The 22,890-nt window shown below is 40.3% G+C and overlaps 1 protein-coding gene across 4 annotated transcripts; it reads left to right on the forward strand.

Moving 5' to 3' along the window:
• Nucleotides 1–6,878: 6,878 nt before the first annotated feature.
• On the forward strand, nt 6,879–20,904 carry LOC110044579 (uncharacterized). 4 transcript variants are annotated; one of them, XM_089289761.1, is made up of 13 exons: nt 6,879–7,313; nt 9,656–9,770; nt 10,696–10,812; nt 11,327–11,415; nt 13,129–13,194; nt 13,578–13,629; nt 14,539–14,583; nt 16,033–16,155; nt 17,114–17,173; nt 18,159–18,200; nt 18,328–18,354; nt 18,935–19,194; nt 19,861–20,904. In XM_089289761.1, exons 1-13 carry the CDS (start codon nt 7,134–7,136, stop codon nt 20,071–20,073), a joined length of 1,389 nt encoding a protein of 462 aa, XP_089145887.1. In that variant the 5' UTR covers nt 6,879–7,133; the 3' UTR covers nt 20,074–20,904. The 4 variants fall into 4 exon arrangements, with proteins under 4 accessions (XP_089145887.1, XP_089145888.1, XP_020605806.2 ...); XM_089289762.1 differs by having other exon boundaries at nt 18,180–18,200; XM_020750147.2 differs by lacking the exon at nt 17,114–17,173 and having other exon boundaries at nt 18,180–18,200.
• The last annotated feature ends 1,986 nt before the right edge of the window (nt 20,905–22,890 follow it).

Here is a 22,890-nt window from a genome sequence, read left to right on the forward strand (position 1 = left end):
TCTAGTTTCGTATGCCATCCATGTGCTTTTGTTGTGACCTTTCTCGCAAGGAGCTGAACAAGACGGGAAACAGGGAGCGCGGGGCTTCATTGTTAGGCGCCAAGTTTTTGCGAGTGCAACAGGCCCAAAATTCCATTGGCACCGTGCTCTAACCAAGAAAGACCAAAGGAAGGACGACTGAAAACGAGGCGAGAACAACAGATCATTAAAATGCTAGAGACAATCTTGATTTTTAATCCCTTTATTAATGTTCATACCATTTTTACAAGATCTTCCCTTCAATCCGTTACAACATCTGTTCCATGTTCCCATGTTCCCATGTTCCCATGTTCCCATGTTCCCATGTTCCCATGTTCCCATGTTCCCATGTTCCCATGTTTCCATGTTTCCATGTTTCCATGTTCCCATGTTCCCATGTTCTCATTTTCCCATGTTCTCATTTTCCCCCGTTTACCGTTTTAATAGGACTTTTCTAAAAATACCATGATACTCTTCAACACGTAGATTTAGCCTCGCATGAATGTAGTTATTATTACAGGCTCACCGTTCTCGTAGCAAAATGGAATTTAGAGAACATGTAATCAGCGTGAGATTTAATACCGCGTGTTCTGGAACTAAAGAAACTTAAATTCTTACTTCTAAGGCCAATGGTAGGTAGGTAAAGTCTGCATACGAGTCAAGTGGCTAATCAGGCCGGAGCTTATCCCGCTTTCTGTGTTATGAAGCGACTAGGAATATTTCTACTTCCCCCTGGATGGGATGCCAGTCCATTCGCAGGTTTACCCCCCGGCATTACATTCGCCGATACCCATTTGTACACATGGTGGGTACTGTGAGGGTTAAGTGGCTTGCCCAAGGACACAACACAACGTCCCCGACCAGGACTCGAACCCGGACCACTCGATCCGGAGTCGAGCGCACTAACCATGAGGCCACCGCGCCTTTAATAATCACATGGTGAATATAAACGTTCTGAATACGAGTCTAAGCCTGTAGTTCGAAAAATATTATGGTCACGGTACGTTTAGTAAAGGCCTAAGCCCGTATAATCAAAATTCCCCGTATAATCAGTTTCCCATGCTTGTGTGACTGCTTTCTATCTGCAAATGAAAATGAATATTCATTAGTCGGGTCCTAGGTCCCTTCAAAAATCAACCTCGTTTCCAGGGTCTTTTCCTAAGCCAAGGAAAAGACCCTGGAAACGAGGTTGTGCCTTGAAGGCAAATACAAACGACCAATACATCCTTCTGAAAAGTTGAAAATAAAGGTATTTCTATTTTTTGTTTTATTAGCAAGGTAGGTAAGAAACAACAGAGGTTAAGTTAATTTAGTATAAATATTGCATCCGCAAGAAAGGTCAATTGAATTTAATTTCACATAGAGTACAACAGTGGAAAAACAACTTAATTGAGTTGGGGGAATATAGCTTTGAAAGTGATTAAATGCCACATTTACAAAGTTCAGGCGTAAAGTTGTTATGTCCGCGTCGTTTGTTTGCAAACGTTCCATCTTCTTTTACATGATGCTATCTCAGTGGCACTTCAAGTGGCGTGGTCCCAGGGGGGATACTTCCAAAACATTTTGGTGGTGGTGTGCTTCTTATAAGAAAACCTGCCTAATTCAATTCTAGAGTGCAAAAACCGTACTCTATTTCTGACCAAAATGGCCAAAATCGATACTCCGTTTGTAACCAAAACATCTGAAATACCATACCCCTTGAGGACCCACATACCTATATAGCCCATATAAGGGAGTTCCCCCCCCCCGGGGGTGTGATATAGATCTCGTATTGTGTAACTCAACGTGCTCGATTCAAATGGAAGCTGTTGAGTAGTAACGTTCGACGGGCTCTGCCTGGTGTTCAAATGTTTGCAAAATGAAAATTGTGCTATGCAGTTGTTTTTCAATTCTGTGAAATATGTCACTTTAAAAAGAATGTAATATAGCGAAAATTAGTGCAATTGAAAACACATCTCTTAGAGCCCTTACTCTAGGCGAAGAACCTCTACAAACATTGTTTCCGTCGTGGCCGAACGTTAATAGGCTGATTTAGCAAGAGAACGGGAACGTCACTTGACGACGGCGCGCGCAGTACAAATAACCAAATATGGTCAGATGACGACTGCAGGGCGCGCGGAATAACCTAGATTCTGTTCTAATTTGACCATATTTGGGTATTTATACTACGCGCGCCGTCGTCAAGTGACGTTCCCGTTCTCTTGCTAAATCAGCCTAGTAATTTAACACAGGCAACTTGTGCGTCTTTTGTCAAGTTACTTTATTTCACAACTGGGGCAATTCACTCCAACTTCATTCAACATTGTCAGAGCCCTTGCCCATAGTCTGTGGCGTTCCGCAGGGAAGTATACTGGGACCACTTTTATTTAGCATTTACACAAATGATCTTTCTTCAGCACCACAGAATTGCAGCGTCCAGAGCTACGTGGACGACACTAAGCTAGTTATATCCTTCAAAATGAAAGATACTGTAAACGCCTTTGCTGACTTAAGAGTTGATTTGCATAGAATAGGCCAATGGTGTTCCAACAACCATTTATTGTTGAACCCAAGCAAAACTAAACTCATGGTGTTTGGCAGCAGGCAAATGCATTCCAGACTGGACACTCCCAGCCTCACCTTCATGGGAAGAGAACTCGTACCGGAGCACACCGCTAAAGATCTTGGGGTGATTTTGGACAAGAACCTGACCTATGACGAACACATTACCAAAACTGTCTCCTCCTGTATGTCTTGTCTCGGTCAAATAAGCCGCACAAAGCATGTTTTTGACAAATGCACCCTACTAACTATTATAAATACCTTAGTTTTTAGTAAACTTTTTTATTGTTCGAACGTGTGGGCGAATACATCAAAAAGTAATATAAATAAATTACAAGGTATTCAGAACTTTACCGCTCGAATTGCGACCAGTACACACAAATATGATCACATCACACCAGTTTTAAAAGAGCTTAAATGGCTACCAGTCGCGACTCAGTTATATTTCAGGAGCGCTATCATGGCCTACAAATGTCTAACATCTCGCGTGCCGGAGTATCTGTCTTCCCAGTTCAGTAAGCGAGGAGAAATAAGCGGACGTGCCACAAGAAGTTCACAAATGCTGAACATTCCTCTTTTTAAGTCTGCCAGCGGTCAGAGAACGTTCTACTACAGAACAGTCAGTATCTGGAACTCCATGGATAGCTCTCTTAAAACTCTCGAGAAAGTATCTGCTTTTAAGTTTTATCTTAAACGTAAACTTATTAAGGATTTTATAGATTCCTAATTCTAGTTAATTAATCTTAATGAATCTTAGAGTTTTTAAGTAGTTTTAAATTATTATTGTATTGTCTTTGAAAAGCCTCTAAAGGGAAAGTCAATAAAGTATGTATGTATGTATGTATGTATGTAACAAACAGCAAACACAATACAGCTCTCCGTCCAAGAAAACGCTCCTGCCAAAACCTGCTTTTGCTTCGACGGCAGCAGGACATTTTACGCATCTTTAATCTATTTTCTTGATTTATCCCAAGTTGGGATAACACTGTAAACTAAATATTGAGATAGTTTTGCTCTTTATAAGACCCTGTTAGTCAAAACAGGAATTAAAATCAAGTTTTGGACTGATCTATATTTTTCTCTGTATGTTATAATATCTGCCTTCGAAGATGTATCGCCTTCAGAGAAGTCACAATATTAATGATCAGTTTCACGATATAAGCTTTGGCTTTGATTTATTGCCTTACACTCTTGATTGATCAACACCTACTTTTGATAGCTGCTTATTCACGTTAAAGTCAACACAAGAATTCTGTGAAAATTTTAGACGGACAATAAAGACCTGACTTTTCCTTCAAATTGGTCAAGTCATTAATCATCTTGGCCGGTCTCGTGGGTGTGTTCAGAAACGGCGGAGTTCTGGGTACGGGCGAGTCGTATATCCCTGTCGTGTTCTTTGATCCTCTCCTGCATAGATCTCCCTGTTTCCCCAATGTAGACTTTGCCGCACTCACAGGGAATCCTGTAGACAACACCATCTTGTTTGGCCGGGTTGACCGTGTCCTTTGGTCGCACTAAGTGTGGTTGAAATGTCGTGTCGGACTTAAAGACGGTGCGAATGCTTTGTTGTTCTAGGCAGCGGCGGAGAGACTCCGAAACTCCTTGGACATAAGGTAAAACGGCGGTGGGTTTAAATTCCGCGACGGGCTCTCTTCTTGGGGTTGTTCGTGCCTTTGTGATCTTCTGTACAAAAGAGGAGAAATATCCGTTAGAAACAAGTATAGATGACAGATGTTTCTTCTCTCCAGCGATTACTGATGGTTTGGTCACGAGACGTTTGGCCCGGTCCTACAGACACTTCACAATACCGCGCTTTACTGACCGAGGGTGGTGTGAATCATACGCTAGGTACTGACCAGTATGTGTTGGTTTCCTGTAGACACTAGTGGTAAGGCGGCCATCAGGTTCTCTATAAATTGACGCGTCGAGAAAAGAGATCTTGCTATTATTCTCGATCTCCATGGTGAAACGGATTGATGGTTGTTGACTGTTTAGGTGTTGCAGGAAGACGTCAACTCTATCCCGATCCAGAATGGTGAAAGTATCATCTAAGTAGCGTTTCCAGATCTTAGTCTTGCAAGGTGCGGACTCTATTGCTTGTTCTTCAAATATCTCCTTGTAGAGATTAGCAACAACCGCGGATACAGAGCTCCCCATGGCTGCGCCGTCTCGCTCGTTGATCGTAAATCGATCCGTTGTACTGGAAGTACGTAGATCTTAATACGAAATCCAAGAGGTCCGCGATTGGAACTGATGTAAGTGTCGTGCGGTCTGCCGCCAGGCCTGCGTCGTTCTCCATTTTTTGTAGCGCGGCTTGTACGGCGCCCTCGATCGGTACGTTGGTAAACAGTGACTCTACGTCGAAAGACACCATGATCTCGTGGTCCTGGATCTCTTCACTGGCGATGGTGGAGGCGAAGTCAGTTGAGTTTTTCACTGTGAAGTTCGAGTTACCTGCAAGAGGAGATAATACGTTAGCCAAGAAAGCAGACAGGTCGTATGCAAAGGTGTTGACACACGACACAATTGACCTAAGCGGTGTGTCGGCCTTGTAGATCCTAGGTGGTTGTTTGTGTCGGGGTCTAATCTTATTATAAACCGCCTCTGATATGTGTCCATTCTGTTTCAGGGTTAGCAGCTTCTTAGATAGCTTCCGGGTCAAGCGGTCTGTCGGATCTTTGTTGAGCAGCTGGTACGGTCCGGAATCAATTAGCGCTGACATTTTTGCGTGGTATGTGTCAGCGTCCAGGATTATGCTGACGCGACCTTTATCAGCGGGAAGGACCATGATGGAGTTGTCCTCTTTTAGGCTTTTAAGAGCCTCCTGCTGTTCCTTCGTGATGTTGGGCGTGGGTGGTTGTGTCTGTTGAAGGATAGTGTTGACAGATCTCCTGACTGTGTCTGCTCGCCCCGCATCCAGTGGCCTGACTGCTGACTCTACACAAGAACTACACAATATTCCCCAGTTTCTCGTATCGTTTAGAAGTCATAAAGCATCGCGACTATTTCATTGTATTAGTGCTTGTAGTTTTTACTCGCTGATTTCGTACGTGGAAACTTAACCCTGATGTGAACTTCAGTCTGCTGTATTTGCATGAACAAGACGATTTAAGTATTAAAAAGAATAAATAGCAAAATTTCAAGGCTAGCGGCTTCTTGCTCCTGAAAGATAATCAGTCGAACAAAACTTTAGTTTTTATAGCGCATGTCAATTGGTGTTGAAATTGGTATTTGCCTCTGTTCTGTCTATCTGAGATATGGGGGACAGGCTATCAGTCGGTGTCTATTTAGAAGTTTTGCTTCTGTTATCGGGTGTAGTTCTTCACAAAGCTTTGCTGTTGGGCTATGAATGTCATAATATTTCACATGTAAATTGTCACGAAAGTTGCTCCAAATATTCAAGGAGTTTTCAGCCAAAAGAAGCAGAGTCCGACTATTATGATATTAATCTGTACTATGGCTAATCAAATTAAGTCCAGTTGTTTTATTAAGTGACTTTTCAACACCTGTGTGAGCTATAACAGTGCCATTCTCTCAGTTTTTGGGCGAGAATTTCAGAGAATTTCAGCAATCATACACAATGCGTGACATGAAGCCTACATGAGTTGAAAGAGTTTCTTTAAATGTATACATATAACCAGACTGGGTTATATTTCGACCAAGTTCCCCCGTCCCGGATCTGACGTTCCCTCTTCCCTTAAACATGATATGTGACATTCCCGTCCCCGAGTCCCCATTTTGCTCGATTTCGCACCATTTCGCTCCATTCCTTATTTTCAGCACGGCCTATCCGTAAGACAAAGCCGCACACAGATAAGACTGTGGGCGTATGACCACGCAAGCCTTCGCTTCCGGAGTCGTCTCCCCGACGACCATTTACGGCTCATCGTTCGTGGATAGAGTAACTGAAATACGCGCACAACTATTTGAATCAGCAAGATCGATTCAGCGTTGTAGTTGTACGGCGAACGTCGCTGGAAATGCGGTCAAATAAGAGACCCCTTCTCCCTGCAGCGAAATCTCTGTCTAGCGTTCGGCTACGCGCCGGAGCAAAGCATTTAACTTGCACACAAAATCCCGCCAATACGCAGGTTTAATGTTATTCCCAGATCAAGTTTTTACGCAGTCTAGTATCAAAGTCAGCCAGTCGTAAACGAATTGGCTTTTTCTCTGCTAAATGATAAGCACTCGTAATTTGTGCAATCTTGAGCGATATACTGAACGGATGTAAATTCAAATCAGTGGAGCGAACCTGACGTCATCTCTGAATCCCTAAAGCAATCGAACGAGGAAGTGTTAAGACTAAAAAAAAACTGAAATCTTTATCGAAAACGCTGATGAATCGACTCTTTGCTCAGCTGTTTTGATTTCCAAATGTCGTGTATTTTTCCAGCAATTTGTACGTGCTAAAAATAGCGTAAAACGTGAGCATGACCCTTGCTTGCCTGGCATGCGGGCGCCAAATACCGTCGTCTTAATATGGCCGACATGGTGATGTTTAGAAGAAGACGACATTTTCTCCCAGTCACTAAGCAAGAGTCGAAGTAGTAAAAACGACCAGACAACAGTGAAGAATGATGCCACTTTGGGCTGTAATCGTCGGCTTTGTCTTTGTTAGCTTCTTACAAGATTCGTTTGAAGCTGACTTCACATCCATTCGCGACTTGAAAGCAGCTAGCGATTCTCTGGAACGACGGGCAATTTGTGAGTCCTTATGCAGATCCGAGAGGCCAGATACGACGCACTTCGAAAAGGTTCGTAAAGATATTAAAATTTGAATATGCGTGCTGTATTTACGCTCGTAACTTGATTTATAGCGACATGTACCTCTATTGTATTTTATATTTTATGGGCCATTTACATCCTTATTTTTCATTCAACGATAGAAAGAACACACGAGAATACTGCGAAGTCACGCCGAAAACGAAATTTTTTACTAGTCTGAACATTTTCGATTTATCAGCTGTGTCTGTTCTGGATCTTTACGATGATCTTGGTTTTATGTTCTTCACATTTTGACGCGCGGGTTGTCGATTGTTCTTCGAACTATGTCAGGAAGTGTTTCTCAAACACATCTATTAATTTTATACCGTCGGTACGATTTTCAGGATGTCAACGTATGTTTGTTTGTTTATTTGTATATGCGTTTTCAACCATCGATCATAAGTTCCAAGCGAAGAATTTGTGAGAGATAAAAGGCAAGATACCAATCGTTTTGTAATGCAATCGTGAGAAATTATTTTCCCAGATTCGATCAAACCTGATCAAACGTTCTTTTTCGCACGATTAGCTGTCACGCGAATCGACGATTTAGAGCAGGAGATTGCCTTATCTTCGAAGAAACTATTTTTTTTAAAGGTTGTTTCTAACTTCAAATCGCGAGGGACTGAAATGGCAAAGGTGTGGTGACCATGAGGGTTTCTACAAAAAAGCTAGAATAAAGTGAAAGAATACTTTGTTAATGACCACCAACATGGAGGCTATGTAGTCACAAAAAAAAAAGACAAAACAAAAAAAAGGACTCATTGTAAACAGAACTTCATCGCTGACTTGTTCAGTTTTTTAAAAACCAGTTAAGATTTCAAAACAGAAATCAGTAACCACAAGTGCATATCCTTTGCACTTCCTTGCAATGACGTATGGCGACGGCGTTGGGTGGGGCATGGAAGAAAATGAATATATGTGTGTCCGTTTGTGAGCATAATTATATTGAGGACACTTGAAACATGAAGACTTGGCATTTTTTGTACATGCTGTTAACGTCTGAGGGTGGTCGAATGAAACAGCAACCAAAGGCGAATACATCTTTTTTGAACTCAAATACACATCAATAATTTCCGACTTTGAAGTGAATACAACTGAGGCAGATGGATCTAAATATGAAAATGTGTTGCCACTGTCAGTTCCTCGGGCTTCAAGTATTTCTGGTTTTAAAAAGGGAGTAAGGGACTGCTTGACTTCAACAAATGTTTGATTTAGTTGTTGTAGATGCTTCTATTTTATCAGGTGGTCTGCCTTGCATGAGGATTGAAATCTCTTTTGCTGACCATCCTTATGGCATTTTTGTTCCTTTTTTTAATTGTATAGTATTTTATTTAGTTTTGTGTTACCACTGGCCACTAAATTGTAATAGGTAAAATAAGTAAATAAGGTATTTAGTGTAAACATGCTTATCTTAGACATTGCAGGTATATATATCTGGAGAGCCTTCATTTTCTAGTCACTGCCAAAAAAAAAGTACTAATAAAACAATGTCCAGTGTCTACAGTTCGAGAGTCCTTACTGCAGTATGTCATAATAGCAGAATGTGTATATATTATTAGCATAAACTTGTGTGCTTCCCCTCGGTTTGCAATGCTCCTCCAATTTCTCAAGATGCTTTTCCCATCACTTGGGATCAACCTCTACACACAATTGGAACAAAAACAAATTCTGAAGACAGCAAAAATTATACAAAACCATCAGCCCCAGTCCAATGTGGCTGTCAGAGCAGACATAACTACCCAAATTACTTGCTCATTTGGACACTGTCCAAATTAAGAATTTAAATCACACAGAACTTTACAAAATTAATAAATAAACATGAATGTGATTGTATTGGATTTTGGGCAGACAAATTACCTTTAAGTACTAAGTAACTGCTAGTTGTAAAATGATATTGAATTAATTGGAGATCGATAGAGGGCACTATTTCGTATTCCTGTGCCCTGCCAAATGAGTTATTGAAATCTTGTTCAAATTCAAGCTAGTGATATTTGTATTGAGAGTTTAACAATTCATGTGCATGTACATGTATAGAGGATCCTATGGAATCTGACCAGTGATAACAAATGAAAAATATTTTGGGATCGTCCCTTATTGGCTTCTGTACAATCCAATTAGCTCTCATAAATAAATTAATTTCATCAGTTAAATTCTCTTATATATTAATTCTTGTGACTGTGTGAAAATCTATGTTCACAATAAAAATATATTTGCAATACCGCCACAGTTTATCGCTTGTTTTCTTTCAAAATCTGATGAACTATTAAGGAATCTGAGAATGTATCAAGTTAATTATAGATTTGTTAAGTATTTTTTTTTTATTTTATATTAGGAAATCTCTATGGATATGTGCATCCATACATGTGTTCGCAATAAAAGAGAAGGTTTCATACGCGAAGGTCACAAAGGAAGGTCACAACGGAGTGCTTACCAGCAGGAAGACAATGGTAAGGGTATGGTGAAGTTAAAGCATATTGTAGGTGACTAGGTTATTTTAACTAATATCTTTAACACAGCTTTGCCATGGCAAGGAGAAACTTTCCACATAAATAAATAGTAATGTTACAGCTTCATTCATTTGGTAACCTACTTTTTTACTATTAGTTCAGTTCCAGAAAGTATCCATATATACTCCCCCCACAGAAGGGATTGGAATTTCCTGGGGGTGGGGGTTCTGTAAGACCAAAAAATTTAAAGAAATGTATAAAGCTCAATTGGAATTTCTAGAGGGGTGGGCAGGGAGGGGGGGGGGGGGGGTTAGAAAAATTCCCTTCCGTGGGGGAGGTCTGGATATTTTCTGGAACTACACATTTACAACCAACATTACTAACTTCAAACAAATTCTCTTTTTGTGTAACGTAATATTTACAACTACACTATAATACATTAATTTCACTAGCTAATTAAATTGTGTTCAGCACATTGCATACAAAGGATAAATAAATTAATTGTTTTAAATTTCACTGTATTACCTACATGTACTTGCGCAGGAGACTTATCTATATATATATTGCAGAAACAATGATGGAAATAATAATTTATAATTTACAGACTGATAAATGAACACTGCTTTAAAGAAACATCAAATTTATTAAGTGAACAACCCCAGGTGAGCAGCCCGTTAACAGGCTCTGAACTAGTTGAGGATGGGGTGAGGAGAAAGCCCCCACCCCTTGGACTTCACTTGGGACCAATTCCTTATCAGCCCTTCCAGCCGTGACCACATCCTTCTTGGTGCTTCCTTCCAGCTGCAGCTCACTGGCTACAGCTGAAATTGGCAAGAACTGTGTATCTATGCTTCTACTTCCTTACCTAATATATTATGACTGTAATATGTAACATTTTCTCTATCTTTGTATCTTTTCAATGCAGACTGCCTCAAGCCACAGGATTTCGTGGAATATCCTGGACGAATACCCTCATCTATAACAGTGGATTATTCAGCCAGAAAACCAAACTTATCAATCTCTTGGAGTCCAGTGCATTATAGTAAGTTGTAAAATATTAATTTAATATATATTATTAGTTACATCATTGACATTATATACATGGACATTATCGTAAGTTCCTCTTTACTCCCAGTTTCCACCCCTTTCTTAATCAGTGGCCCTGGTGCAATTCCAACACTATTAGCTTTTTCTATTTTCAACAGATTATGCACTGTGATAGTATTATAATAATTAGAGTATGCTGCCTTGTTTCTCTCTGTTCCTTCACATTGGAAACTTCCAACTTCCTGCCCTCATTTTTCCTGCTGCTAATGTACACAGTCACTAATTCCCTCACTATTTATTTTCAGGTTCTGGCCCCCTGCTCCCCTGCTCCCCTGCTCCCCTGCTCCCCTGCCCCCTGCCCCCCTACCCCTGGCCCCCTGCCCCCTCTTCCTCCTACATGTCTGTATCGCATACCCCTTTCCCTCTGTCTGTCTAATGGTCCATATGATACTGCTTAATCCATGCAGCCTTAACTCTCCCTAATACTCTTATCTTGTATTTTTTTGTAGATAAGAACTGGACCAGGTATGCCTTACATTACTCTTCCACGGGAGAAGCAGTTAACATTGACAGAATGAATTGTAAACTGATACCAAAGGTGTGTGGGCAGTTGATTCCTTTCCCGTATACAAGTTTAATAAAATCCATCCATATTGACCCTGTTGCTGACTGCATTTGATTGGGCAGTGACTAATCAAGTGGAATTAAATTGATGGAAATTTTCCGGCTATTAAAAGTTCCAATGGACTTGCAGTTGATTGACCAATACTGATATATTGCAAGAGGTTGCAAGTTACAACTGTCAGTGTATCTAATTTTGAGCAAAATGTCGTATTGAAATTGTTTCGAAATTGTTTCGATCATTACAAACTTGGGTTATCTGATGGAATGGATAACTTACATGTCATGGGTGCTTTTTAAAGCATATAAAATGCTTTTAAATGCAAACATGAAAATAAGAATGATGACTTAAATGATGAGTGATTAAGATTAAAATCACTGTTTTTGTAGTCAAACCAAGGGCGCTTTCCATTCGACCAAAAATTCCAGTGTGAATTTCCAGAAATTTCTATGGGCGAATGGTACAGACTTTTCCAGTGTGGAAAACGACAGGCCACACAGTTTTGTTTGTTTGGAATTTTTCAATGACTTCAAGGTTTAAATTGCAAATATAGAAGCAAACGGAACACTGATATGTCAACATCGTGACTTTTTATAGACCACAACAGCATGGACCTTATACAAACCAAAACAGTTGCAGCGAAAACGTCGCAAAACAAAGGGTTTAACGAGTTGTACAATGGTTCTGCACGCGTTATAAATCTTTGTACATTTCTTAGCCAAGCTATGCAAAACAAACAAGTACACCAGAGGGGCATTATTTTTATAAAATGTTTTCTTCACGAACTTAGCTGTAGCTAGTATTTATTGACATATAAGTGGAAAGATTCTAAAGTATTTCAATTTTCGAATACGCATCGCCGTCATCCTTGCGTGAGATGTCCAATTCGCTTTCATCGCGGCCAAAAGAATTAGCGCTGAATAGAAAATTGAGAATTTGCATAATTTCCGAAAAAGAGGACAACCTCGTGAGGTATACCGAAATTTTCGAACATATTTTCCTGGAAATTTCCGTTCCATTTGGTTTTCATCCCAGAATTTCCAGAATTTTCGGTTGAATGGTTTGCTTTTCAGAAATTCAACAATTTCTGGATTTTCTGGAACTTTTCCCTGGAAATTTTCGTACCATTTGTCCCCGTTTCGAAAATTTCGGAATTTTTGGTCGAATGGGAAGCGCCCCAAGTGAAGTGTGCCCCTCAAGAGTTACTTTCATGAATTGATTATTTGAACATTGAACCTGCTAATTGTGTCAAGAAATAATGCAATGATGAATCGATTGTTTGGGTACTGAACCGGTTAGCTGCCTATTCTTGGAATGACTAACAGGTCAATATTCAAGTAATCAAATGATTATTGCCAAGGGTTTCATTAACATTTTCAACAGGAGGGCAACTGGTTTTCACAGGCGGGCAAAACTATTTGAACTGAACTTCTAATATAAAAAAAATTTTCCTCTTGAAAGTCAAACCAGAAGGGCAAAATCTTCCTAACAACCAGTCAATTTGCCCAGTGCCTGGCCCTTAATGAAGCCACTGTATTGCATTCTTAAAAAGACTACTGGTGGGTTCAATGTTCAAATATGCTTCACTTGCATTGGTTTGATTGTAATTGTTTCATATACTTGGTTCTTTGAACAAAGCTGTTTCTATGCCATGATGGGTAACAATGCTTGTGTTTTGTTTGTGTTAAGGATCAACATGAGTGGATTTTACAGAATGGCAGTGGTTGGAACTATCCTGATGGGATCTGGGTTGCGGTATGTATTCATATCAAACCTCAGAATGAAGTAGTTACCAAGAGATACATGTAGACCAGGTAGCAAGACACTTTCACTCTCACAACTTGCCCCTTTACTGACCCTGCAGGTGTACAAATAGGTTTCCAGCAAATTGAATGCTGGGGGCAACCCTGCGATTGGACAAGCATCCCATCCAGATAGACATAGAAATACCCCAAGTCACTTCATGCTAGCTGCTGAAACTGAAGATAAGTGCCAGCCTGATGGCTGGGCCACTTGTCTCATATGCAGACTTTACCCTTCTTTCATTGACAGTATTATTTAGAAAAGTATGTTACCTCATGAGCTCATTGCTTGGTTAACATCACTGTTTTCCTTTGGGTGTCTTTGGCTTCTTGCAGATCATCACGTATCCTCATAGGAAATATGACAGGATCAACATGAAACAATTTGGTAATTTTTTTCTTTTTTCACTTAACTCCATTTAGGGCAGGGTAGAAAAGTAGTGTAGGAAGATAAAATCAAGATGATCACAGTTGGTTTTACTTTATGATTTTTATACTCCTGATTGACAAAAAAACCATCATTAGTTAAAAATCCAAGGATAAGATAGTATCAAGGTATTGCATTTTGCATCACTTTAAAAATTGTGCAACATCAGGCTTCTTTTTTTCGACCCCTCCCTACAAAATTGTCGGTCAGTACTCAGAAATGTTGGCATGCAAACATATCTCCTTCACTATTATACCATCACTTTTATTAGCGAAATCTGGGAGAATTTTAAGTACTTAAAAATGCCCACCCGACCATTACAAAGTTGGACATGATAATTGTGTTATCCAGATCTAGTTATATTATATAATAAGCACAATGCAGTTTGGACCTTTATCCAGGCCTAAACTAGTAAGAACAGAAATTGCATCGACCCTTACGAAGGGCTTGTTTACCAATGATAGCATCAGCCATTTAAAGCAGCAACGACGGTCAGCAGGGTAGGAGACTTTCGGCTTTGAACCCAGACCTCTGGTCGTTGTGTTTTGTTCCTGGGCAAGATTTGTTACTCTAACTGTGTTGTTCTCAACCAAGGTGTATGGAATCCTCAATGGAATTAGCATCTCTAGGGTGTGGTGGAAGGGGGGGGGGGGGGGGATAACAGTTATAGTGTTAATGCCAACGAGCTTAAGCCAGCCAAAAAGAAGACTGACGAAGCAGCGGGCATACATTCCTTACCCATAAGAATCCTCATTTTCATCTCAATATTAACAAGACCTCCTACTACCTTCAATAGATTAACAACTTAAAGTTATTAAAATAGTACAGTAGGTGTAATGATAGTAACAGAATTGTTTGTTTCATTTCCAGGTACCACGCCGAGGCCTCCACCAACGTTTCCTCCAACGTCAAGCGGTAAGACCGTAGAGGGTGTCCTAGTTATTGTCCTTTTACTGTAGTGACTTCCCAGAATCTTTGACTCGGTTACAAACGATTTCTCTTCCATCTTGATCTGGGAATCATCTTGCGAAAAAAAAGAGATTTTTTATTATTATTGAGGTTTTCATTTGTCTTTTTTCCATACATTTGTCTGTAAAAGCGAGTCGCATTTCACGGGAAAATTTAGAGACTGATTTATATGAAAAATTAAAGAGCAATTCCTCCATTGCTTCGCAGAAAATCTATGTTCTTCAAATTTGACCATAAAACTTTCTGCTGGGTATCCTTTCCTTGTAACTCATAAAATACTCAGAAAGTCAATCACTCTCAACTTATTGGGTATCAAACTTTTAACTTTTCTCATACATTCACTACAATCTTTACTGTGTTTGCCCCCAAGCAAGATAACGTTAGAAACTGTAAAAATTAGGTCAGTCAATCAATAATCAACAGAATAGTCACAGTCTATTAACAAAACTGTTCTTTCCCGTTCATTCAATCTGAAGTTTATCCTCGTTATACCGTGATGCTTTGTAGTGAAAACAATTTTAGAAGAACGAATGTGACTATTCTTGTCAGCATGCATCCAGCATCATTCTTGTGCTTGTGGCTGTGTTGTAGGAATAGAAAACGAAGCAGTTGTATCTCTCATAAATGAAACAAAATTCATAAAATGTTATTGTGTTTCCAAGCGTAAGAAGTAAAATCAACCATGAATTTAAACCAGAATATCCTTATTGTTTACATTTCTTTGTTTTGGTAAAAGGCAAACCTGTGTTACTCACTTTGTTGGTAGACAAGTGACCTGTATCTGTCACAAAGTTTATAAACACCTCTAGTTTAAACCTTGTAACCCTGTTTTCCTTTCAGGTCGCGCAGCCATCCCATATAGTTTTTTTTTGTTTGTGCTTAATTGAAAGGTTTCTTTTGGACATGAATATTGTTTGTATGTGGAAAATAAAGTAAACCTAGCAGAAAAGAAACTCCAGTTCCCCTGCTGTCCTAAAATTTGCTTGTTTACCCTGATGCAAGTGGAGGCGTGCTGGTTTCCAGATCAAGCGGTCCAGGTTCAAGCCCTGGTCGGGGACATTGTGTTGTGTTCTTGGGCAGGACACTTTCCTCTCATAAATGGGTACCGGCGAACTTAATGTTGGGGGTAACCCTGCAATGGACTAGCATCCCATCCAGGGGGAAGTAGAAATATTTCCAGTCACTTCATGCTACAGAAAGCGGGATAAGCTCCAGCCTGATGGGCCACTTGGCTCGTATGCAGACTTTGCCTTTTACCTAAACTGATGTAATAGATAGTTATAACCTACTTGTTTATACTCTGCATAGCGTTGATGCGAGTTATTTCTGCGGGTGTGTCTATCACTTGTTATGATGATGGTGTTATCTCATGGTAATGACACATTCTCTCCGCAGACGTACCCACCAAACTTATAGCCGCCATTTTGGGTGCAGCATTTGGTTTTTTGCTGCTAGTGTTTGCAGTTTTGTTTTATCGGAAACAAATCAACTTGAGGCCTTTCCGTACTTGTTTTCCAGGTTGGTATACTAATGCTTAACGCCCAGAACAAGCCTTGCAGTAGGGGCTTTAGAGCTTTAGAGCTGTGTCCAAAAATAACCTATGGGGTGGCCATTTTGGAAGATTATTCTATGTAAATACAGTTAAACCTCCCTGAAGCGACCGCCGAAAATATCAAGCCTAGGTTGTCGCTTACTATAGGTGGTCGCTTACGAGAGCTTTGACCATATTGCGTCAAAAGTTTCCCCGGTGACATCTGGTAACTGCCGAGACTTTCCCCATGCGCCAATGCCCGTGTAAACCCACAAAATATTTGAGCTTTTCAAAGGTTTCTATTCAGAGTATCATAGTTCGCTTCTGATAAACTACAACACCTTATTATCCAATTTCTGCTCTATTATCTGTCAAGTGGTCGCTTACAGGAGGTTAAAAACAAAAGAAAATTTCAAACTTTTAGCTCTAAAAGTGGTCGTGGTCGCGTACGAGAGGTATTCGCTTACAAGAGGTTCCGAATATGGTGATTTGACGTGGAAACTTTTGAAAACCTGTCACTGAGGAGAGGTGGTCGCAATTGAAGGTTCGACTGTATTTTTAATGATTTGGAATTTGCACTGGTACATCCCACAGAAACGCTCTTCGTTCACTGTTTCCTTATCGAATTGGAATTGGAGTGTTCATTTTTGCGGAGGGAGGAAAACTCGAGAATCTGGAGAAAAACCCCTCGGGGCAAGGCATGAAGCCACCTAATGATACCCCCTAATGACGCCAGTTCTAGGCTTCGAACTCGGGCACGCAAGGCGAGCGCTCGCACCACTGCCCCATCGCTTCTCTCTCATACTGACAATTGCTGTTATGATATGACTAGTTTACAAGTACTGCATGTTAAAGCTTTGTGAGTTAATACCTCAATCAAATCTCTCCTGTTATTCTGATTACTATTATGTTTATCTTTCCATTGATCATTTTTGTTATTAACAGACAGTGACCGGGCACATGAGCCAATAAATTCCAGGATTTTCAATCCATCTGCACCGCCAGGTAGGACACTAGATAAGTTATGTAATATCTTGTCCTGTTGGAGCGTTTACGCCCAAACCTTTGGCAGGTCAATACTACCATTCGTTATCAACTGATGTTGCTATGTTGGTATCACACAAACTTTTTATCACGAATTGTGATGAACTTGTTATTAGATACAACTTTTTGCAAAGGTTAAAAAATTTTGTAGGTAGGGTTCAGGGCAACCTTAAATGTTCGAAAATTTGAAATGTCTCTGATTCCTACCTTCAGAATTTTTTGAACTTTACAAAAAGTTGTATCTTAACATGCGTGACGTGGAAAAATGGCTTCACCGCGCCACTTATGAAATGTAAGTACTTAAAGCTTAAAATAAGGGTGTTTTTAACAGGTTGTATCGTTGCTATGGTAACCTTTTATCTCATGAAGTTGGCCAGCCACCTTAAATAAGTAACGTGTATGAACTCGTTAAACTGCTCGTGATTTACGTAAATATCGATAACTTTGCAAAGTTTGAAGACGAACTTTGAAAAGATTAGAGAGTTAGACTTTATAAATTTATGAGGCTCTGAGGGAAGCTTAAAACTATCAAACTTGATCAGGCTGGTTGTTACGGTGTAACATTTCACTAGCGTTATTTATCAAATTTATAGAGCAAACGTGCTTCAAAACTGAACTTTATTGCCAACAGACTAAATGTACGTGTTTGTCAGTAATCCAGTCCTGAAAGGAGCTACGCTGACCTCTCGGTTTGCGCATCTTGGAAAGTTTAGTCTAAATTTTTCAAGTTCGTCGTTTGTAATCAGTGTGTCAATCTTCTCCATCCTAAACCATCCTTGTTACTTTATTGTTTGTTATTATCTCTTTGGTGTTTTGCTATCCTAATAAACTATTATTCTAGGTTTGTTCAATTTGAAGGTAGTTTTGCACGAGGTCCAAACAACTCAAAATACCGTGATTGAACTCCTTTAATTCTCTTCTGTTTTTAACATATTTGATAATTTAGCTTTGTTTCCCATCTTTGCAGTTGAACCAAATAATCGGCCAGGTAGGGATGGTGTTCCTTGTCTTTTCAGTAACCTGATATCGAGTTGTTTTTAACTTTGGAGAATTGGAGGATTACAAGCTGTTAAGCGTGTTTTAATGAATTGGATCATTTTGCTTTTGTCTTTCAGATATAGCAGAACCGGAGAAAAAGTCAGGTTTGATGTCTGAATTTTTATTTCTATTGATACCAGTAACGTTTGAGTGTTATTTGCGTCATTTTTTCCCCAGCCACTTAAAGGGGCTACATCACGCTTTGCGCGTCTTGAACAGTTTCGCCTAGATTTTTCAAGTCAGTCGTCGTTTGTAATCCGTGTATATTTTCTCCATTTTCAACCATCCTTGTCCCTTTAGGGTTTTTTAACCAATGATAGCTAGCGTAGCGTAGCTAGAATGAGTTATAACAGTCAGTTGGGGAAGAAAGAATTCACTCGCTCGGTCGGTCGGTCGATCGGTCGATAGGTCGGAAACAATGTTTGGATGTAATTCCGCTGACCAGGGTATTTTACGAGAGGGCCGACCATTGTGAACAGAATGGCTGTCAAAGCAATAAACGAATCCGTGTCAATCTTCTTCTTCCTTAACCATCCTTGTTCTTTTATGGTTTATTATTATCTCTTTGGTGTTTTTCCATCTCAGTGAACTATTATTTTCAGGTTTCCTTCAATTTTGCACGTGGTCAAAACAACTTTAAATACCGTGACTAAGTTCCTTTAAATTTGATTGTTTTTTTTGTAGGTCCTGAAATCTATTACGCGTGTTATTATCCGGAAAGTCCCTCGTACCAACTTGAAGTGGCCAATGTCGTGAACTGCTTCCGAGAAAATGGTTACAAAGTGGAAATGGACGTGATGAATGCTAACGAGCGACTCGATCTTGGACCAACTCGTTGGGCGGAGCAGCAAATTAAGAATGCACTCAATGTACTGGTCTTTCTGTCGCCAGAACTTCTGCGATTGTGTGCAAGCGACCTCGAAGGAGTGCAATTCTCTCACCAGGTACAGTGTAAAGATCAATCCGATATTTCCTTATTTTCTACCACGTTATACCCATCCAAAGTGACGTCACGTTTGCGTGCCTGTTACTAAACAACATGACGTCATGTTACTAAGACACGTGACGTTTTCAAAAATAGGCATTTCCGAGTAGCCTTTGCTTCGATTTCAAATCGAGTCCTTGTACGAAACTTTGCCTATGAAAATGAGTTTGATTTACATGAAAATTATATTATTATAAAATGTGAGGACGCCCACAACACAAGCATTTGTAGGTATGTGTTTTCGGTTCTATACCTCCTCGATACAGTAAAACAAGATGGCGGACTTTCACTTATGCGTGTGCTGATGCTTACAGCTGCGCGTTCTCGCTTGACATAAGCATAAGCACAAGCACAAGAAGAAAAAAAGAAATCAAACAGTTTTCTACATGCTTGTGCTGTGGGCGTTCTCGCTACCTTTTGATATGTTTATCAGTTATGCTTGTGATTGTGCTCACGTCGTAGTGAAAACCAGGCTTCATGGAAATGAAACTCTTCGACAAAATTTTTCACTTGTCTCCCCGAAGGCTTCGAGAGTTCGTTTTTATACGGTTAATTCGGTGTTTAACACGCAGTAATTCCATAGCAAGAAAACAGTGAAATTTCTAATGACATGTTTACTCCACAGGAACACGAAATCCGCTGGGTCGAACTCGACTTGATTCGAAGAGAGTACACACAGACACGCTCACTGCGTAAAATGGTTTGCATTATTCTGCCAAATACACGCGTCGACCCAAAGGATCTCCCGCCGTGGGCACAAATTACATACAAATGGCCCGAGGACAAGATGAACATTTTCAAACATTTAAACGGCAGACCCATCATCCAACCCTCGTAGCGTTTATTAATGGAAAAAATACTTAAACAATGTGTTACCAGCACGTAAGAAATATGTATAGACAGTTATTTTTTAATGGGAGGTAATTCTTAGGTGTGTTATTGTATTTAAGTTTCATTTCCTTTCAAAACACTGTATTTGTTAAGCTCAGTTGTCGATAGTGAAGAAGTTTCTCTCAGATTGTAGCAATGCAAAGGATATGAAAGAAAGGAAAGCTGTGCTTGCGCACCCCTTGCGGGCTACTTTAGGATGCAAACGGAAAACCAGTTTTTGGGCTTGCCCCTTGGGCTTGTTGTAACTGTGATGTACTAGCCCAGTAGCCATTGTCACTAGCCCTCCAAAATGGCATCGCTTACAGCACTTCTGTAATTTCAAAGTCGTCAAAGTTTTTTCTCAGGAAACTTCAATTGCCCATCGGGTGTGGGAGACGATTTTTAACAACATCGAAGAATGGAAATTTAGTTCTATATTTAGTTCTGTAATTTAGTTCTATATTTTTATTTATTTTTGTGGACAGCTTCAGATGACGCGTTATTTTTATTATGCCGAGGTTGTATGATAGGTACTTATTGACCAAGTGGGAATGCTGGACGGGAATATTCCATGGTAGTATGCGGTCATTTTGAGCGCAGAGTGAATAGGTGGAAAATTTGTTCCCTCCGGGTATCCTTACTTGGAGTAATTGAGGTGAATAAGCAAAGAACCTCTTAGCCAGGGTCATCGTGTTGTGTTCTTGGGCGAGGCACCTTACCTCGCAGTGCCTCTCCACCCGTGTGTTTAAACAAGCACCGGCGAATTTGATGCTGGGGTGGGAGCAAGGGGGGGGGGGGGGGTGGTGGTCCGGCGGAACCGTGCAATGGTCTAACATGGGGTGGGAGGGGGGGTGGGGTGTAGAAATAGCAGCGGCCTGTTGGGCCATAAGGCTCCTAGGCAGTCTGTGTAAGAAATTCTGGTGTAAAAAGGGTAACAGCGATTTAAGGCTGCACTCTAACAGTTACATCACCCTGTTTATTTCAAAATTCTTCGAGAGTTCTCGAAAATCTTTGTAAATATTGTGTAACCTTGTAGGTAATGTTCTAAAATTATTTTCAATTTGCATTGTGCACTTTGATTTCACATAATTGGTACTTCTCTGGATAAATCAGAAGTGAGGAATTTCTGTGGCTCTATCATAACCCTTTTAGTGGCAGGAATTTTGTCTCTCGTTTCAGTTTCATTGTATGGGAAAATCGGACAGTAGATAAATTAATGTTCGCAAAAAGTCAAGAGATCACATCACAATGTTGATCTAGTCCGTTGCATGTGTGATGAAAATGACTTCTTTCAGTTGGATGAACTTCACAGTTGTGTATAGTATTATAGAGAAAAGATGATTTCGTGTACCGAAATTAATGATAGAATTTTGTAGTGAAATAAAGCTCCAATGTATATTGATCACTCTTGTGACGAAATTGACTTATTTGGTTGAATTTCACGGCTTTCTGTAGTATTAAGAATAGAGAAAAGATTATTTTGCCAGTGATTTTGCCTTGCCTGTCCCATCTTTGACAACTACCCCAGCTCATTTTGATACCACGGCTGCGACAATTTGAGGTCTCAGCTCCCATGACGAGTCCTCAGAACTCTCCAGAGCATCTAAACTCGGAATTCGGGATATAATTCATGGTAGGACACATATATAGTTTGCTTTTATTTACTGCCGTTTGCTTGCGGTTAGCATCTATACACTGTGTTTGCTTGCGGTTAACATTTATTTACCGCTGTTTGCTTCCGGTTAGCATTTCAGGGGTAAAGGGGAAGGCGACTAAATGTGTCCCACCATGAATTCTATATGCCCGGAATTCTTTTTTCTGAATACGCCTAGTATAAGGTGACCATATCGTGGGCTCAAGCTTAGAGCCCATTGAGTTCATGTGTCTTTTTTTTTTTTTAAGTTGACCGCTGTCCAGGTTCTGGTTTCTGGTTAGATGGCAGGCTCAGGACAGTTTAACTCGGTGTAATTAGGAACTTCACTTTTAGGCTTGGCTGCATCTATGTTAAGGTACACTTCCAGGTTTTAAGAAATGGGTCCTCCCATGCCTATTCGCGGGTTGTCCGACTCGGGTCCCTTTAGCCTGCGAACAGGCTCCCGGCGAGGAGGGAAAAAAATTTTGGCGAGCGCGAAACAGAAGAATTCGGTGAGCGAAGCGATCGGGGAGGGATAAGGGCTCACGGGGAGCCTGTTCGCAGGCCCCCAAGGAAGCTCAAGGAGCTTGGGAGACCTTGTGATTACCTCTCGAGAGTATTCCACGCTTGTTTGGAAATGTCAAGGGCTTCCAAAAATCATGAGACATCAATTAACAATGTTGGCCCATACAATTATTGAAAGCTATCAGTGATATTTAGGCTAACCGTAGTGACATTTCATCATTTCGCTATTTCGCCCTTTCGTTCGCTAGTTGACGAATTTCCATAGTTTGGGCATACTATATTAAAAGACCATAAAATCGCCATGTTCTCGACTCAGTCAGAAATTATCAAAGAATTTCGGCGGAAAGTCTTACTAAGGATTTACAATTAACCCCTTCTATGTTGATTTACAAAATGCCAAATGACTCGGAGTATTACTTTGGTTTTGCAGTAGACGATTCCTCGGAGTTTGGTGATAAAATCGCCAAGTTAATATCTGTACGGTCTCAAGTGGACCAAACGACCTGCAGTCGGAAATTGTTACTGAATTTCGACACTTCGACCGTTCCTGGCTGCTGAGGCATACGTAGTGACTGCAACTATTAAACCCCATCCAGTGCCTTGTGTTACTGTACATCTATGCCCCGT

The sequence above is a fragment of the Orbicella faveolata genome, unplaced genomic scaffold (assembly GCF_042242905.1).
Source record: "Orbicella faveolata isolate gen_17 unplaced genomic scaffold, um_ofav_v1 contig_2, whole genome shotgun sequence".
In the NCBI taxonomy this organism is placed as follows: Eukaryota; Metazoa; Cnidaria; class Anthozoa; order Scleractinia; family Merulinidae; genus Orbicella; species Orbicella faveolata.

Coding starts and splice junctions, on each gene's coding strand:
- LOC110044579 (XM_089289761.1), top strand. CDS start 7,134: ATGATGCCACTTTGGGCTGTAATCGTCGGCTTTGTCTTTGTTAGCTTC. Junction 13,195..13,577: donor CTGATGGGATCTGGGTTGCG/GTATGTATTCAT, acceptor GGCTTCTTGCAG/ATCATCACGTATCCTCATAG. Junction 16,156..17,113: donor TTTCCGTACTTGTTTTCCAG/GTTGGTATACTA, acceptor TGTTATTAACAG/ACAGTGACCGGGCACATGAG.